General features: G+C 38.9%; 1 protein-coding gene across 1 annotated transcript in view; it reads right to left on the reverse strand.

Moving 5' to 3' along the window:
• The window catches only part of RAB3GAP2 (RAB3 GTPase activating non-catalytic protein subunit 2), a 470,453-nt gene that overhangs the window by 359,112 nt on the left and 91,156 nt on the right, over window positions 1–20,185 (reverse strand). Inside the window, 3 exon segments of the mRNA XM_053712514.1 lie at window positions 5,955–6,030; window positions 6,769–6,816; window positions 7,687–7,768. Coding sequence (XP_053568489.1) covers window positions 5,955–6,030; window positions 6,769–6,816; window positions 7,687–7,768 — 206 coding nt within the window.

Raw genomic sequence — 20,185 nt, forward strand, 5'->3', positions numbered from 1 at the left:
CTAAGGGCAAAAAGAGTTTGCAGTAGTGAAAAAGATTTCCATGCAGAAACAAAGGAAATCAAACAGAGATTAAAAAATAGGGGTTATCCCCCAAAATTATTAGACAATGTATCCAAAAAAGTGGTCACATCGGAGAGAAATCCCCCAAAAAAGCTGCAGAATAAGATGAATGAGCAAGAAAGACAGCTCACTTTCATCACCCAATATTCTTCAGAGTATTCCACTGTATGTAGCATCATCAGGAAATATTTTCCTATTCTCCTGGGTGATGTACATTTAAAAACGACAGTGGAAAAAGGATTTAGGTGTGTCTACTCCAAAAATCTATCCTTGGGCAACCTTTTGTCCCCCAGTCTCCTACCATCCAACAAAAAGAAGAAAAGTTCCTGGCTACAGGTCAATGGCACCTACAAATGTGGGGACCATAGGTGTAAGGCCTGTGATACTGTTGTGGAAGGCAGAAACTTCTACTCGTGTTCAACTGGAGATAGGTTTTTGTCTAAAGGATGTATTAAGTGCTCCAGTGTTTATGTTGTGTACCTAATAGAATGTCAGGAGCACTCCAAGCAGTACGTTGGAATGACAAGCAGGGAAGTCCGAACAAGGATAAGAGAACATCTTGGTTATATCAAAAATGATAAACCATGTTCGGCACTATCCCGACATTTTATTGAGGTGCACGGCAAGGACACTGGATCCTTCAAGTGGCGAGGCATTGAAACTGTCAACTTGCCCCCCAGGGGAGGAAATAAGGATGAACTTTTGGCAAGGCAGGAGGTGTACTGGATCATGAAGCTAAATACTCAGATACCACATGGATTTAACTCCGAGTTTGACATCATAAATCATTGGCAGTAATGATTGGCTTCATGGTCCAGTACACCCACATATTAATACATACATTTTCAATAAATTTCTCATTTGAAATATTTCCCGAAATAATTTTTGTAATAATCTCCTGTGGGATTTACTGCTTATGATAAATTTAGAAAGATGATATAGACAAGATGATATAGGGTTTATATATATGCATGTTCTTTAATGATAGATGTTTTGACACGAACATATGCACCATAGTTATCATTTTCAGTCTAGAACATTTAATTAATTTTTTTTAAAAATACAATTAACATACAAATAGGGCACACGTTCATATAACCAGTATAATAAGTGCAGCTTGAACCATGGCTAATCTGTCACCTGTTAAATGTATTAGTTTTTGAATTCTTTAATCATATGTATACTTCAAAAGTTATGATAAACTGATATATTTATTGTTTATTACTAATATTATGTTTATGAAAGGCCTTTATGATTAGCAAATGTTCTGGTTCTGCTATTCACAATTCTGCAACTTATGTTTATCTTATGCTTCTGTTTTTATTGTCCTACATATCTTAACGTTATTCTATTATTTTATTATTCCGTTATTAGATATGTTTATCTCATAGAAATTTTACAATATCATGTCTCTTGTTCACATGGATAAACATATACTTTGTAGTAGGCTCTTGACAAAAGCGTTATATATATATATACTGAGTTTCTCATGAACTGCCATTATTAGACAATATCAGATTTGAATATATGCATATACTATGCCCTATTCCCTATCCACCTCCATTTCCCATTGTTTAATGTGTGAAATAAGTAATTGTTTGTGTGCATTCAGTACCTTAATGGTTAATAGGGGTGTGTTGAGCACCAACCAATAACCATGTTTTGTAACCTTTTTAAGATGGCACTCACCTGTGCCAAATCAGGTTTATGAGTACGGCAATAGCCGAAACGCGTAAAACCTGATACTTCTGTGCGTGTATCATGTTTGCTGTTTTAAAATTGAAGAAATAAAGGCTGTTTTTATTCATACCATATGGATATTGGGATCGATTTTTTCTTTTTTCTAATGCAAGAAATTGGTTGAAGAAGAAAACCTTGTTGAACAAAAATTTTCTTAAATAAACCTTTACTTTGAAAACTGCTCCCTCTACCTTAGGGACCGTCTGCCACGCGTCCCTTCTGGGGTCAACAATGGGGAACATTTTCTTAAATATAGGAGGGGGAACAAAAGGTACACCTGGTTTCTCCCACTCCTTATTCACTATATCCGCCACCCTCTTAGGTATCGGAAACGCATCAGTGTGTACTGGGACCTCTAAGAATTTATCCATTTTACACAATTTTTATGGGACCACCAAAGGGTCACAATCATCAAGAGTAGCCAGGACCTCCTTAAGTAGAGCGCGGAGGTGTTCTAGCTTAAATTTAAATGCTATGGTATTAGGCTCTGCCTGCTGAGAAACTTTTCCTGTGTCAGAAATTTCTCCCTCAGACAGGCCCTCCCTCACCGCCAAGTCAGATTGATGTGAGGGCACTACAGATAAATTATCCTCTGCGTCTACTTGCTCATTTTCTGTATTTAAAACTGAGCAATCACGCTTCCTAGGAAAGCTGGCAGTTTGGATAAAAATGCTGCTAACTGTTGCATAGTAATCGCAATTGGTGCGCTAGATGTACTGGGCATCGCCTGCGCGGGCATAGCTGGTGTTTGACACAGAAGGAGAGGAAAGCAAGCTATTTTCACTACATTCAGCTAAAAATTCATCTTGGGCTATATTTTTAAGTGTGATTGTACTGTCCTTAAGCTGTTTGGACGCTATGGCACACTTCACACATAAATTTAATGGGGGAACCACCTTGGCCTTTGGACATACAGAACATAGGAACATGAAGACTCAGACATGTTTAACAGACTTAAACAGAACTACAATGCAATAAAAATTATTTTTGACAAAAAAGTTACTGTCTCTTTAAATAATAAAAAAGCACACTTTTTTACTGAAATATTAAAAACCCATGAAATAAACATCCGATTTTAATGAAATTTTCACCACAGAGTCTTAATGCTTTGAAAAAATTGCACACAAATTTTCAGATCAATTAACCCCTTAATGCCCAAACCGGAGCTAATAACAGTTATTAACCAGTTAACACACTACAGTACTAGCTACAGCTTTCACTGTAGCCTTTTACCTTCATTAGGGATTATTTTAGCAGGAAATAAGCCTCCCTGGAGTCTTTTATGATGCCTCTTGACTCCCCACATGAAGCTGCATGGATTGCCTAGGCAAAAACAACTGCACAATTGAGGCCTAAAAATTAGGCCTCCTCCCTCTTCATTCTAGAGTGGAGGGGCCTTTCTGACTAGATTTAGGTGTCCAAATTAGTGCCAGGCCGAAATTAAACCCCAAAAGTGTTTTAAAGTCTGAAAAAACACCTTATTTATAGTGAAAAACATGCTAAAAAGCAATCGATTTTAAAGCCCACAATAGTGTCAACCAGCATAGAGCCCTAAATATAAGCCATCATTTTATACAGAGTCTATTAGAAAAAAATGGCTTACCAATCCCAGAGGGAATTTCTGACAGTCTTCTAGCATTACATGGTCTTGTTAGAAAAATGCCTGATCATACCTGAAGCAGTTAACCCTGCAAACTGTTCCCCCCAACTGATGTTCTCTGATTTCAACAGTCCTGCGTGGGAACAGCAATGGATTTTAGTTTCTGGTGCTAAAATCATACTCCTCTCAACAGAAATCTTCATCACTTTCTGCTGTAGAGTAAATAGTACAAACCGGCACTATTTTGAAATAACAAACTCTTGATAGAAGAAATAAAAAACTACAACTAACACCACATACTCTTTACCACCCCCGTGGAGATGATACTTGTTCAGAGCGGCAAAGAGAATGACTGGGGGGGGGGCGGAGCCTGAGGGGAGCTATATAGACAGCTCTGCTGTGTGCTCTCTTTGCCACTTCCTGTAGGGGAAGAGAATATCCCACAAGTAAGGATGAAGCCGTGGACCGGATACACCAATGTAGCAGAAATATAAGTAACCACACGCTAGCTCTAGGCCTACTACCCCTGAATTACTGTATTGGCATTGTAAATTTCTGAACTGTTACAGAGATCTGTTTTTTGTTTTTTTCCTTTTTCTTCCCGCAAGTGAACACGTCTAACTCCCTCACCACACCCTAGCTTTGTGGAAGCAAAGCTCTTAACCCCTACTACATTCCCTCCCTGGTATAGTTCGGCTGAATTGTACATGCCTGACTGTAACAACAGTTCTTGCACAACTTAATAACACCTCCTTTATATACTGTGAGATCCTGCAAAGAGGTAATGTGGGAACCCTGGCATGGGTCACTACTTCACACCGTCCTGGAGCAGTTAAAAAATTCTTACTCCTGATGGATGTCTTCTCCATGTGGGACAACATGATACGAGGAGGCCTTCATCTCCTCACAAAACTCACCTCTGACCCCGGTCAGAGAGAACCCTGATATAGGGATTAGAGAGAGAACCAGGGCCCATGGCCAAACTTACTCAGTAGCAGATAACAATATCACACATGTCTTACACCATGATAAACTTAAATCACAGACCGAACTGGAAGAATGGGATCACCAAACATTCTCTTTCTGGTTCTGTATGGCACAGCTAGTACACTTCTATTCAAAATACAAAAACAAAAAACATTTCAGCAGACAAAAAACACCTTTTGAGAGCTTATGTGTAACAAACCGGCCCTCAAAACACCTCATCTCGAAACTATATAAAACGCTCCTAGCAAGGGGGGAAACATACCTTCCGTCTTACGTGCATGCCTGGCACAGAGAACTAGGGGAACCAATAGAAACTGAGGACTGGCACAGAATCTTTAAGAGACATAAAAAGGCATCAGTATCCGCCAGAATACAGGAAATGCACTATAAATTCCTTAGCTGCTGGTATCTGACCCCCGAGAGGCTCAGAAAAATCTACCCACTGACAAATGGGAAATGCTGGAGAGGCTGTGGAGAGGAGGGTACAACACTACATGTATGGTGGACCTGTCCCAAAATTCGACCACTATGGTACGAGGTATACACTGAAATGAGCAGGACCCTCGCACTTACTCCAAACCCCTACTTTACCATGAGCTCCCTAAGTTAGACGAAGAAGCGCAATATCTCTTACTACTTCTGATATTGGGCGCAGCCAAGGGGCTCATACCCAAACACTGGAAGATGACAGAGGCGCCCACCCTACAGGAGTGGAAGGCTGGAGTCGGGGATCTTCTCCGGCTGGAGCTCTATCACTACAGGATAACGGGCAGAATAGTGACCTACGAGCTGATGCAACTGACATGGGAGGGCAGGGGACTAAGTCAAAAACATAACACTCGGGGCAACTCATGTCAATGGCGATGACTCCCATATTCCCTACCCCACCTCCCCCCTTTTTTTCCCTGTCTCTTTCCATACTTCTCTACTCATTCTTTCCTCCTTGCCTTACCTCTTTTCCTTCTACCCTAACAATACCAGTAATGTGTTGGTTATAAAAAAAAGAAAATGTAATATAAAAAAAGCTCAGGTTGGTAGGACCGTAACCTACCTCACAACTAATATCCAATGGACAATTAAGGTTCATACCTATCAAGAACTTTAGCCGTGTGATACGGCAGGGCTATTGCAAAGCCTTCACAGAATGTCAATTTGAATGTTACATGTTTATGGCCTTGTTGTATTTTGCAATTTCTTATAATAAAGCTTGTTTAAAAAAAAAAATGTATTATACACATGAATGACTATCAATCGGCTTGTGAGTGGATGATTTTTATTCAAAATGTCTTGCACATATTTGATCAAGTAATTGATTTTATGAATACTGTTTAACAGAAATAGTTATTAGCTTTAGAACAAAGACTGTGTATGGTTTTTGTGAATGTCAATTATGTAGTGATTAGGTAAATGATCTGAGAAAAAACAGGAAAACATTTCAGCTAAGAAGAAACCTCCTTCCCAACCATCCATATAGGATACAATAAATAAAATCCATTATGCCCCCGACATTACAATTTGAAGATTAGATAATATAATAAAGCTAGTGTTGACAGAGCAAAAATCTTACCTCTGTATAAAATCGCACATAACCAGAGGTAAATCCAACAACAATGCAAGTCCAGTCTGGGCGCCCAGTAGAGCTCCTAACCAAGAAAAGAAAATACTTACATTTTTGTTAATGACAAGAAACGCTCACTTATAAGTGTGTGTGTGTACAAATACTGGCAATCAGATACACAAAGCTCCTAAATGTCTAGTCTGGGGTCATGACTTATTGGATTCTACATATTACATAAATAAGTATATGAAGGAACACCCGTTGGTGTCCTCAAGTATAGAATCTTAAATGGGAAAGACAGGAAGTCAGGGATTATTCCTTCAAACATTCATTATCCATTAGTATTTCCAGGATGTTAGAAAGGAACCAACATATAATTGACATTATATAATAAAACAATAAAAATTAAGCTATATTTCAGAGCTGTGAGGCCTAGATATGATACAGCACCAAGCTACATTCAGGTGTGGATAAAAGCGGCCAGCGGGGGCACCCATGGGTGTCATTGCAACACTAAACAGGGCGTCAAGGACTAATTTTAAGGCACCATTGGCTCCCTGGTGCCTGTATTTGTATTCTTATACATAAACACACACATATACATACAGACCATACTACTTTCATACTAAGTCAGCAGTTGAAAGGGGGCTCTGAAGATTTTTTTTTTATTTTTATTTTTTTTAAGAACAAGGTACTCAATAAGTCAATACTTGTAATTACTGTGTTTACAAAAGGCTACAGAAAGATACATCACAAGCACATACAGGAGTACAACAGCAATCTCAAATTAATTTCATGTTTCACAACTCGTTCCCAGAATTACCTTTTTTGGCTTGCCAAAGGAATACACAGGGCACTGCGGATATACTCACTGCAAATCAGAAAGTAATATGTTAGTAAATATATATATTTATTTTGTAGTTAAAAATGGAGAGCGCCACACACTGAGAAATGTATATTTTAGTTACTTAGTTGCAATCAACTAAAAAACATTTATGCCACTAGTATATACTAGGTATCTAATCACTTGATTAAGGGCTGAACTGCAGCTGTTTTTAGAAACAAGAAAGGTTGTATGAGAGTGTATAAACAGCGCTGTATACAGCAAATATAAACTAGAAATACACAATGTGTAGAAAAAAACACTTTATTTTATTGACAGACCATGTCTTAGAACATTTAAAAAGATATAACATATACCTATTCACAAAGCAATAGTATTAAATGTTGCTATTGTATATAGTCCTAACACATAGGTTAAAAAACTATTTGCACAATGGAGGGCAAATTAAAGTTTTTGAGATAAAATGGAGCACTATTGTCCCCACTTTCATACAATATACAAATTTACAACATACAAATATGCAGTATTAAATCACAAGTATCAGCTGAGGAAGGGGCGTGTCCCTGAAACTAGTAGTGGTAACGTATACACAGAGTCTGGCCAGGCAAGTGTTTGCAGTTTCTCTCGCTCTTCATTTATCAGAGTACTATATGATTTTTAGTTTTTTAAAAGGTTTTTATACTTGTGATTTAATATGTACAGACCTTTAAATGGACATTCAAATATCATAATTCAAATGAAATGTTCAATATAAAATAAAAAAACAGAAAACATCCAATTTAACTTATAATATCAAATTCCCTCTTTCTACTGTTATCATTTCTTGAAATATAGATCCTTTAAAAACAATGACATAGGTTTAAGTATTAAAAGTGTAATAATGGATTCAATACTTACTTCTCTTCCACATTTAAAGAACCACTCCACATCACTTCATATTGCATTTCCTCTTTTCCTTTTTCATTTGCTTTCCATTTTGCTGCAAATTTAAGCACAAAAAAGTATGCTTATCTGATATATTAATTTATTTCATGGTAGTGAGAGTCCAAGTTCCATTACTCATGGGATTCAACTACTGACCACTAGGAGGAGGCAAAGATTCTCAAAACTTCCAAGAGAACTACATTCCTCCCACCTCACTGGTATGCCAGTCTGACGAATAGCCAAGCATGGAGAAGTAGCAAAAAATATAAGAAAGGAAAAAGAAGGGGGGGCGGGAAAGGTACAAACTAGAACTGCAGACAGAATTTATTTTAAACTAATAAAATTGTGTGGGGCTCATGCACTATCAGCACCATGAAAGAAACTGATTTATCAGGTAAGCATACATTTTATTTTATTTTATAAGGTGGTTAGAGTCCATGATCCATTACTCCTGGGAAATAATATCCAAGCTGTGGAGTTCACAAGTAGTTTGGGCGGGGCAAATATGTTTTAAAAGGCAGGCACTTATTTCTCAGACACTGCTGTCTGGAGGACTTTCCTACTAAAAGCTGCTTCAGAAGAAGCAAAAACATAGAAGTGGTAGAATTTAGCAAAAGTATGTAAGGATGACCATGATGTTGCCTATCAATAGAAGCCTCATATATAAATGCCCACGCAGTGGAAACTGACTTGGTAGAATGGGCTGTTATGCGTTTTGGGGGAGACTTTTCCGCCTCCAAGTAAGCCTTGTGAGTTAAAAGTTTTAACCAATAAGCTAAAATAATGGCTGTGGCTTTCTGACCTTTGCATGGACCCGAGAAATTAATAAATAAGTTAGAGGATTGTCTAAAAGTCCTTTGTAGCCTGTAGATAACCTTTTAAAGCTCTAACTACATCTAAATTATGTAGAAGTCTTTCTTTGGAATTTTGTAGAATAATTTCCCGGTTGAGGTTATCATATGACACCACTTTTGGTAAGAAGTCAAAATTTGTCCTTAAAACCACCTTATCCTGGAGAAAAATTAGATAAGGAGGGTCACAAGAGCAGACGATTCTGAAACTTCTGGCAGATGGTTTTGCTAAAATAAACAATACCTTCCAAGATAGAAGCTGAATGTCCAAAATATGCATGGGTTCAATGGTCAAGACCTGCAAAACTCTAAGAACCAAATTAAAGTTCCATGAAGGAGAGATTGGTTTAATTACTGGTCTAATCCTGACTAAAGCTTGAACAAAACTCTGAATGTCAGGAAGTTTTACAAATTTCTTGTTGTATAATACAGACAGAGCTGAAATCTGACCATTTAAAGAGCTAGCAGATAAACTTTTATCTAAGCCATCTTGTAAGAATTGAAGAATTCTAGGAATTCTAAAAGAATGCCAACTAAAATTATGTTTCTCACACCAGGAAAGAAAAGCTTTTCAAATGTTATGATTTATTTTTCTTGTAACAGGCTTTCAGGCCTGAATTAAGGTTTCAATTGCCTCATTCGAAAAAACTTCTGCCTTAAAAATCTCCAAGATTTGAGAGACTTGAGATCTTGATGATGGAAGGGACCTTGCGATAAAATGTTGTGCCTTTGTGGAAGCCACGGAGGACAACTAAACACCTAAACCAGATCTGCTAACCATGTTCTGCGTGGCGAAGCTGGAGCAATACAAATTACTGATGATTGCTCTTGTTTGATCTGAGCTATCACTCTTGGCAGCAGTCGGAGGATAAATATAAGCAAGATTAAATGACCAGGGATTTGCTAAAGCAGCTACAAATTCTACTTTAAGATCCCTGGATCTTGCAAAGTATCTTGGAAGTTTGTTGTTCAAACAAGAAGCCATCAGGTCTATCGCTGATAGACCCCTTCATTCTACAATTAAATGGAACACTTCCCGATGTAAAGACCTTTTGTCTGGATGAAGGGATTGACGACACAGATAATCTGCTTTCCAATTTAAAAAAAAAAAAATCAAAGTCCTCAAGCTTCTTCAGTTACAAAGAACTTTATTATACAAAACATTGGGTACAAAACACAGCAACGTTTCAGGTATTTTAACAAAACGGCTGAAATGTAAACTTTGATGAATGAAAGTGCCCCTGTTTTAAATAGGATTTTTAAAAACCGGGCACATATTACTCAAAGTTTACATTCACTTTAAGTTTCCGAATTGTACAGTTCTAACATCCCACACACAATTGCTTCTATGGCTGTATCTATATCTACCTTTGATTTGGTAGAATGCAGAATTTAACATTCATTATCTACAAGAGCATGACTAGTAGCAAATAAGCAGCTGTGAACTCAGTTGAAATACAATGCCTGTGTTTCTGATGCTAAACACTGATAAGGGGGAAGTGGATCAGACAACTCCAGACAGCATAGCTATGTAACCAATTTTGCTTATTTTTTAAAATTATTTTAAAATACTTGCCAGCAACTTTTTTATATTTTTTTATGCAAAACTATTTTTACTTAAAAGCCCTTTTAGGATATTCACAGATCTCAACCTGTTTTATGGCACTTAAACCCCATATGTGTATTAATAGTTTTACAAAGATACAAAAATCACAACCATTAAAGTGTGATATCCCCATAGTGGTAATAAATCATAAAAAAAACCTCTATATAATCTATATATCTTCATAATAGATATACAACAACACCTAGTGAAACACAATTTCTATACAATTAAAATAAACCATAAAATAAATTAAAATTAGATAAAACAAATGTTGGTAAATTATTAACATTCATCCATTATACATCAATTTTAATCAATTTAATCATAGCCAGGATAAAAGTTATTAAAATACAGTCAAATCAAATTTAAGATTCATCCCCTTTTGGAACCATAGTGGACTTCTGGGAGCAGTAGACAGAAGAAATGGGAGAGCAACAAACTGAAAATGTTTGTCATGGTAGGCAAATCCTAGGAACTGGTGATGGTCTTTGTGGATAGGAATATGAAGGTAAGCATCATTCAAGTCTATCATGGACATATTGTTGAACAAGGGGTAGAAAAATCCAGACTATGCCAATTGGGGTTAGATTTCCAGGAAGACCTGGAAGAATTTTGATTTTGTGAAGTGGAGGATGACCTTTGGTTCCTTGATTGATGAAAGGAACAATAGATTAGTAGCTCTGTTCTTTCCCTTAGACTTCATATCCTGAGGGAGACAGCCCCATTACCCCAGTCAACGTAGAGATTATATAATCTAGAACAAGCACAAATACAATCTTTCTGGTCAAAACTGAAAATGCCATATTTTTGGCATTGATTCGAATAATGTTTGCAAAAGCATAACAAATTAAAGCATTCAAACAACATTGAAAATCTTCATTTATAGAAACATCTGAAATCCGATCAGATAATTTATCACACCAATGAGTAGAAACTGTTGCCACACAAGCATTACTGATTGCTGGTTTAAAAAAAAAAAAAAAAAATAACCAACTTGAAGAAAAGCCTTTCTGTGAAGAGACTATAATTTTTTTTGTCCATAGGGTCTTTAAAAGAAGTACTATCCGTTAGAGGGATAGTATTGCATTTTGCCAAGGTGGAGATGGAGCCATCTGGGACAATTTCCCAAAGGTCTATGTTAGCAGTTGGTAAAGGAAACATACTTCTAAATGCAGATGATGGGTTAAAAGGAAGACCAGGCTTGGACTACTCTTTGGTAATAATCTCAGTTATCTCCTCAGGAACAGGAAAAATCTTTGGAGTCTTAACAGTAGATATGAAAATTAAATCCAATTGTTTGATGGATTTTTCTTCCGAAGGCTTAGTCTTGTACCCCTAAAGTAAATAAAACTTCCTTGAAAAGATTTCGAAGATGTTCAAATTTGAACATAAAAGAGAAGGATTATTTATCCTGATCAGCAATCAGAAAGCACTCCACCTTCAGAAGACAGAGACTGAATCTGAGAGTAACTGTTCAGCAGATCTGATTTTAAGAGATTCAGAATGGCTAGATAAATGAACTGTAGATTGTTTGTCAAAGACTCTTACTTGGAGGAAGCATGGGCACAAACATCTCAGACACAGCTGAGCCCACAAAATCTTTAAATCCTAGAACAAAATCTGAAGAACTCCCTTGTACTGTACAAACAGAGGGAGGACAGATTCCTTTAGAGGCAAAAGCAGCATTTGACTAGTTAGAATGCGTAAGGTGAACCATACATGAATTTCATAGTTGAGCTGGTGTAGTAATAGGGATAAGCTTGTATAAAAAAAAAAAATACACTTTAATAAGTGGTCAGAAGTTCTGCCCTCTAAAGGATCTACATTTAAATTAATGGGGACAGTTCGAGTATGTGCCATTATTATTACAGATAATAAAATAACAGATAGCAATGACCACAAATTAAATACACAATAGTATATTCTTTTAAGGAGACCAAACAAATATAATTAGTCAAGGCAGCAATGTACAAGAATAAAGGGGGAAGTAAAAAACAAAACACCCCTTTTTAGACAATACACACAATTAAACTATAACCGTTATAGTTTAAAATAATACAAATAATTTGGCTCTTGAAAACTTAGGAAATCTTACCACCTCCTAACAGACAACAGAGAACAGAGTACAGAGTACAGAGTACAGACAAACTATATCACTATCTGAGAAAGGCAGGCATTTAGTTCGAAGGGAAAAAAATAAACTGCCAGAAAAAACATAATTTATGCTTACCTGTTAAATTTATTTCTCTTGTGATGTATCGAGTCCACGGATTCATCCTTACTTGTGGGATATTCTCCTCCCCTACAGGAAGTGGCAGAGAGAGCACCCACAGCAGAGCTGCCTATATAGCTCCCCCCTTAGCTCCACCCCCCAGTCATTCGACCGAAGGCTAGGAAGAAAAAGGAGAAACTATAGGGTGCAGTGGTGACTGAAAGTTTAAAAATAAAAATATATATGCCTGTCTTAATAAACAGGGCGGGCCGTGGACTCGATACATCACAAGAGAAATAAATTTATCAGGTAAGCATAAATTATGTTTTCTCTTGTAAGATGTATCGAGTCCACGGATTCATCCTTACTTGTGGGATACCAATACCAAAGCTTTAGGACACGGATGAAGGGAGGGACAAGACAGGGACCTTAAACGGAAGGCACCACTGCTTGTAGAACCTGTCTCCCAAAAATAGCCTCCGAAGAAGCAAAAGTATTAAAATTGTAAAATTTGGAAAAAGTATGAAACAGACCAAGTCGCCGCATTAGAATTCTGTTCAACAGAAGCCTCATATTTAAAAGCCATGTGGAAGCCATAGCTCTAGTAGAATGAGCAGTAATTCTTTCAGGAGACTGTTGGCCAGCAATCTCATAAGCCAAACGGATGACGCTTTTCAGCCAAAAGGAAAGAGAGGTAGCCGTAGCCGTCTGACCTCTCCGCTTACCAGAATAAACAACAAACAATGAAGATGTTTGACGGAAATCTTTAGTTGCTTGCAAGTAGAACTTTAAAGCACGAACCACATCAAGATTGTGCAACAGACGTTCCTTCTTTGAAGAAGGATTAGGACACAGTGAAGGAACAACAATCTCTTGATTGATATTCTTATAAGAAACAACCTTAGGAAGAAACCCAGGTTTGGTACGCAAAACCACCTTATCTGCATGGAAAATAAGATAAGGGGAATCACACTGTAAAGCATATAGCTCAGAAACTCTTCCATGGCGGAGCAACAGGTTTAAATACAGGCTTGATTCTGACCAAAGCCTGACTAAATGCTCAAACGTCTGGGACATCTGCCAGACGTTTGTGTAGAAGAATAGACAAAGCAGATATTTGTCCTTATAAGGAACTAGCTGATAATCCCTTCTCCAAACCTTCTTGGAGAAAAGACAATATTCTAGGAATCCTAATCTTACTCCACGAGTAACCTTTGGATTCACACCAATAAAGATATTTGCGCCAAATATTATGATAGATCTTCCTGGTGACAGGCTTTCTAGCCTGAATCAGGGTATCAATGACCGACTCAGAGAAACCACGCTTTGATAGAATCAGGCGTTCAATCTCCAAGCAGTCAGACGCAGAGAAATTAGATTTGGATGCGTGAACAGACCTTGGATTAGAAGGTCCTGCCTAATTGGCAGAGTCCATGGTAGAACCGAGGACATGTTCACTAGGTCTGCATACCAAGTCCTGCATGGCCACGCAGGTGCTATCAGAATCACTGAAGCTCTCTCCTGATTTATTCTGGCAACCAGACGTAGGAGGAGAGGAAATACATAGGCCAGATTGAAGGACCAAGGCATTTCTAGAGCATCTATCAGTACCGCCTTGGGATCCCGGGACCTGGACCCGTAACGAGAAAATTTGGCATTCTGACGGGACGCCATCAGATCCAATTCTGGTGTGCCCCCTAGCTGAATCAGCTGGGCAAATACCTCCGGATGGAGTTCCCACTCCCCTGGATGAAAATTCTAATGACTTAAGAAATCCGCCTCCCAGTTCTCTACACCTGGGATCTGGATTGCTGAGAGATGGCAAGAGTGATCCTCTGCCCATCGGATTATTTTGGTTACCTCCATCATCGCTAGAGAACTCCTTGATGATTGATATAAGCTACAGTCGTGATGTTGTCCGACTGAAACCTGATGAATTTGGCCGCAGCAAGCTGAGGCCATGCCTGAAGCGCATTGAATATCGCTCTCAGTTCTAGAATATTTATCGGGAGAAGAGATTCCTCCCGAGACCATAAGCCCTGTGCTTTCAGGGAGTTTCAGGGAGTTCCAGACTGCATCCCAGCCTAGCAGGCTGGTATCTGTCGTTACAATGAGCCACTCTGGCCTGCGGAAACACATTCCCTGAGACAGGTGGTCCTGAGACAACCACCAGAGAAGAGAATCTCTGGTCTCCTGGTCCAGATGCAGTTGAGGAGACAAATCTGCATAATCCCCATTCCACTGTTTGAGCATGCATAGATGTAGTGGTCTGAGGTGTAGGCGGGCAAAAGGAACTATGTCCATTGCCGCTACCATGAGTCCGATTACCTCCATATACTGAGCCACTGATGGCCGAGGAATGGAATGAAGAGCTCAGCAAGTGGTTAAGAGCTTTGATTTTCTGACCGCCATCAGAAATATTTTCATTTCTACCGAGTCTATCAGAGTCCCTAGGAAGGAAACGCTTATAAGAGGGAAGAGAGAACTTTTTTTATGTTCACCGTCCACCCTTGAGATCTCAGAAAAGCCAACATAATGTCCGTGTGAGACTTGGATAGCTGGAAAGTTGATGCCTGAAATAAGATGACGTCTAGATAAGTCGCCACTGCTATGCCCCGTGGTCCTAGAACCGCCAGAAGGGACCCTAGCACCCTTGTGAAAATTCTGTGAATAGGGATGTGTAGATACGCATCATTTAAGTCCACGGTGGTCATATATTGACCCTCCTGGATCAGAGGTAGAATAGACCGAATAGTCTCCATCTTGAATGATGGAACTTTGAGGAACTTGTTTAGAATTTTGAGATCCAAAATTGATCTGAAAGTTCCCTCTTTTTTGGAAACCACAAACAGGTTTGAGTAAAAACCTAGCCTCTGTTCCTCTTTTGGGACTGGGCGGATCACCCCCATGGTATGTAGGTCTTCTCCACAGCGTAAGAACGCCTCTCTCTTTGTCTGTTTACAGACAATCGAGAAATGTGAAAAGTCCCTCTTGGAAGAGAGCTTTTGAATTCCAGAAAATATACCTGGGACACAATTTCCAAAACCCAGGGATGGTGAACATCTCTTGCCCAGGCCTGAGCGAAGAGAGAGAGTCTGCCCCCTACTAGATCCGGTCCTGGATCGGGGGCTACCCCTTCATGCTGTCTTAGAGGCAGCTGCAGGCTTCTTGGCCTGTTTACCCTTGTACCAAGCCTGGTTAGGTCTCCAGACTGACTTGGATTGGGAAAAATTCCCCTCTTGCTTTGCAGCAGAGGAAACTGAAGCGGGGCCACTCTTGAAATTCCAAAAGGAACGAAAATTATTTTGTTTGGTCCTCATCTTATTTGTTTTATCCTGAGGGAGGGCATGACCTTTCCCTCCAGTGATGTCTGAAATAATTCAGTTCAGGCCCAAATAGGGTCTTTCCTTTGAAAGGGATGTTCAAAAGTGTAGTTTTAGGTAACACATCAGCAGACCAGGATTAAGCCATAACGCCCTGCGTGCTAAAATGGCAAAACCTGAATTCTTTGCCGCTAATTTAGCCAGTTGAAAAGCGGCATCTGTAATAAAAGAATTAGCCAATTTAAGGGCCTTAATTCTGTCCAAATTTCTTCTAATGGAGTCTCCATCTGAAGAGCCTCTTCTAGAGCCTCAAACCAGAAAACAGCTGCAGTAGTTGCAGGAACAATGCACGCAATAGGTTGAAGAAAACCTTGATGAACAAAAATTTTCTTCAGGAGACCCTCTAATTTTTTATCCATAGGATCTTTGAAAGCACAACTGACTTCAATAGGTATAGTTGTACGCTTAGACAGAGTAGAAATAGCTCCCTCCACCTTAGGAACTGTCTGCCACGAGTCCCGCATGGTGTCAGATATGGGAAACATTTTCTTAAAAACAGGAGGGGGAATGAACGGAATACCTGGTCTATCCCACTCCTTAGCAATAATATTCACAATCCTCTTAGGGACTGGAAAAAAACATCAATGTAAACAGGAACCTCTAAGTATTTATCCATCTTACACAATTTCTCTGGGACCACTATAGGGTCACAATCATCTAGAGCCGCTAATACCTCCCTGAGCAATTAGCGGAGGTGTTCAAGCTTAAATTTAAAGGCCGTCATATCATAATCTGTCTGAGGAAGCGTCTTTCCTGAGTCAGAAATTTCTCCCTCAGATAACAAATCCCTCACCTCTACCTCAGAGCATTGTGAGGGCATATCAGATACGGCTACTAAAGCGTCAGACTGCTCAGCATTTTTCCTTAACCCAGAGCTGTCCCGCTTTCATTGTAAACCAGGCAGTCAGGATAAAACCTCTGTGAGGGTTGTATTCATAACTGTGGCCATGTCTTGTAAAATAAATGAATTCGACGCACTAGAGGTACTTGGCGTCACTTGTGCGGGCGTTACTGGTTGTGACACTTGGGGAGAGCTAGGTGGCGAACCCTCATTTACTTCTGACTGAGAATCATCTATTGCTCTATATTTAAATGCTAATATATGTTCTTTATAGTTTATAGACATATCAGTACAATTGGTACTGTGCCTTTAAGAGAAAAAAAGCTGCACAAATTCTGCAAAACAGTGTAAAAAAGCAGTAAACATAACAAAATTTTTACAGTAGTATCATATAGCCTTAGTAACTTTGCACAGCTATGCAAATAAACAATTAACCCCTTAATGGCAAAACCGGATTGAAAAAACATCAAAACCAGTAAAAAAGAAGACTTTCAGCACTTTGCCACAGCTCTGCTGTGGCTCCTACCTGCCCTTCAGAACAATTTGTGGGGAAAATAAAACTTCTTTTACAGCCCTCAAAACACGGCAGGAACCTCTGGAGAAGCAGTTAGAAGTCTCAGAGGAAAAGAAACTGCACAACTGAGGCACGAAAATAGGCCCCTCCCACCTCACTCGAGTTTTGAGGCCTAACAGACAAACACTAGAGTGTCTCTAAATTAACCATGTGGGTTAGAAAACTCAAAAACAAGCCACAATTACCCCTTTAGTCCCTTAAAAAAAAAACGTTATAATTGCATCATTTACTGAATAAACAAAAACGTTTTTACCAAACAGTGTCACCAGTAACTAAATGAGCCCTTCATGCAAGCTGAAATTCCTATCCAAGTGTCTGAATACAGTTTACCCTTCCCTCATAGGGATATTGCCAGCCTTTTCTAGAAATAACATAAGTCTGTCTAGAAAAAAAATAGACTGAACATACCTTAATGCAGTTTAGCCTGCAAACTGTTCCCCCAACTGATGTTTTCCTGTACTCTTCAGCCCTTGTGAGAACAGCAGTGGATCTTAGTTACAAAGTGCTAAGATCATCATCCTCCTTGCAGAAATCTTCATCCCTTTTTCTGCAGAGAGTAAATAGTACACACCGGTACCACTTAAAAATAACAAACTTTTGCTTGAGAAAATAAAAACCTAACATTTTTGTCACCACACTCCTCTTTGCCCTTCCTAGCAGTTAAATAGGCAGAGAGAATGACTGGGGGGTGAAGCTAAGGGGGGAGCTATAGAGGCAGCTCTGCTGTGGGTGCTCTCTCTGCCACTTCCTGTAGGGGAGGAGAATATCCCACAAGTAAGGATGAATCCGTGGACTCGATATATCTTACAAGAGAAAGTAAATGTATGCTTACCTGATAAATTAATTTCTTCTATGGTAAGACGAGTCCACGGATTCATCCTTTACTTGTGGGATATTATCCTCCTGCTAACAGGAAGTGGCAAAGAGCACCACAGCAGAGCTGTCTATATAGCTCCTCCCTTAGCTCCACCCCCAGTCATTCGACCGAAGGTACAGGAAGGAAAAGAAGAAACTACAAGGTGCAGAGGTGACTGAAGTTTAAATAAAAAAACATAATTTATGTAAGAACTTACCTGATAAATTCATTTCTTTCATATTAGCAAGAGTCCATGAGCTAGTGACGTATGGGATATACATTCCTACCAGGAGGGGCAAAGTTTCCCAAACCTCAAAATGCCTATAAATACACCCCTCACCACACCCACAAATCAGTTTAACGAATAGCCAAGAAGTGGGGTGATAAGAAAAAAAGTGTGAAGCATAAATATAAGGAATTGGAATAATTGTGCTTTATACAAAAAAATCATAACCACCACAAAAAAAGGGTGGGCCTCATGGACTCTTGCTAATATGAAAGAAATGAATTTATCAGGTAAGTTCTTACATAAATTATGTTTTCTTTCATGTAATTAGCAAGAGTCCATGAGCTAGTGACGTATGGGATAATGACTACCCAAGATGTGGATCTTCCACACAAGAGTCACTAGAGAGGGAGGGATAAAATAAAGACAGCCAATTCCGCTGAAAATAATCCACACCCAAACAAAGTTTAAAACTTATAATGAAAAAAACAAATTATAAGCAGAAGAATCAAACTGAAACAGCTGCCTGAAGTACTTTTCTACCAAAAACTGCTTCAGAAGAAGAAAACACATCAAAATGGTAGAATTTAGTAAAAGTATGCAAAGAAGACCAAGTTGCTGCTTTGCAAATCTGAACAACCGAAGCTTCATTCCTAAACGCCCAGGAAGTAGAAACTGACCTAGTAGAATAAGCTGTAATCCTTTGAGGCAGAGTTTTACCCGACTCGACATAAGCATGATGAATTAAAGATTTCAACCAAGATGCCAAAGAAATGGCAGAAGCCTTCTGACCTTTCCTAGAACCGGAAAAGATAACAAATAGACTAGAAGTCTTTCGGAAATTCTTAGTAGCTTCAACATAATATTTCAAAGCTCTAACTACATCCAAAGAAAGCAATGATTTCTCCTTAGAATTCTTAGGATTAGGACATAATGAAGGAACCACAATTTCTCTACTAATGTTGTTAGAATTCACAACCTTAGGTAAAAATTTAAAAGAAGTTCGCAACACCGCCTTATCCTGATGAAAAATCAGAAAAGGAGACTCACAAGAAAGAGCAGATAATTCAGAAACTCTTCTGGCAGAAGAGATGGCCAAAAGGAACAAAACTTTTCAAGAAAGTAATTTAATGTCCAAAGAATGCATAGGTTCAAACGGAGGAGCTTGAAGAGCCCCCAGAACCAAATTCAAACTCCAAGGAGGAGAAATTGACTTAATGACAGGTTTTATACGAACCAAAGCTTGTACAAAACAACGAATATCAGGAAGATTAACAATCTTTCTGTGAAAAAGAACAGAAAGAGCAGAGATTTGTCTTTTCAAGGAACTTGCAGACAAACCTTTATCCAAACCATCCTGAAGAAACTGTAAAATTCTCGGAATTCTAAAAGAATGCCAGGAAAAATGATGAGAAAGACACCAAGAAATATAAGTCTTACAGACTCTATAGTATATCTCCCTAGATACGGATTTACGAGCCTGTAACATAGTATTAATCACAGAGTCAGAGAAACCTCTTTGACTAAGAATCAAGCGTTCAATCTCCATACCTTTAAATTTAAGGATTTGAGATCCTGATGGAAAAAAGGACCTTGTGAAAGAAGGTCTGGTCTTAACGGAAGAGTCCACGGTTGGCAAGAGGCCATCCGGACAGGATCCGCATACCAAAAACCTGAGAGGCCATGCTGGAGCCACCAGCAGAACAAATGAGCATTCCTTCAGAATCTTGGAGATTACTCTTGGAAGAAGAACTAGAGGCGGAAAGATATAGGCAGGATGATACTTCCAAGGAAGTGACAACGCATCCACTGCTTCCGCTTGAGGATCCCTGGATCTGGACAGATACCTGGGAAGTTTCTTGTTTAGATGAGAAGCCGTCAGATCTATTTCTGGAAGACCCCATATTTGAACAATCTGAAGAA

The sequence above is a fragment of the Bombina bombina genome, chromosome 4, assembly GCF_027579735.1.
Source record: "Bombina bombina isolate aBomBom1 chromosome 4, aBomBom1.pri, whole genome shotgun sequence".
Taxonomy (NCBI): domain Eukaryota; kingdom Metazoa; phylum Chordata; class Amphibia; order Anura; family Bombinatoridae; genus Bombina; species Bombina bombina.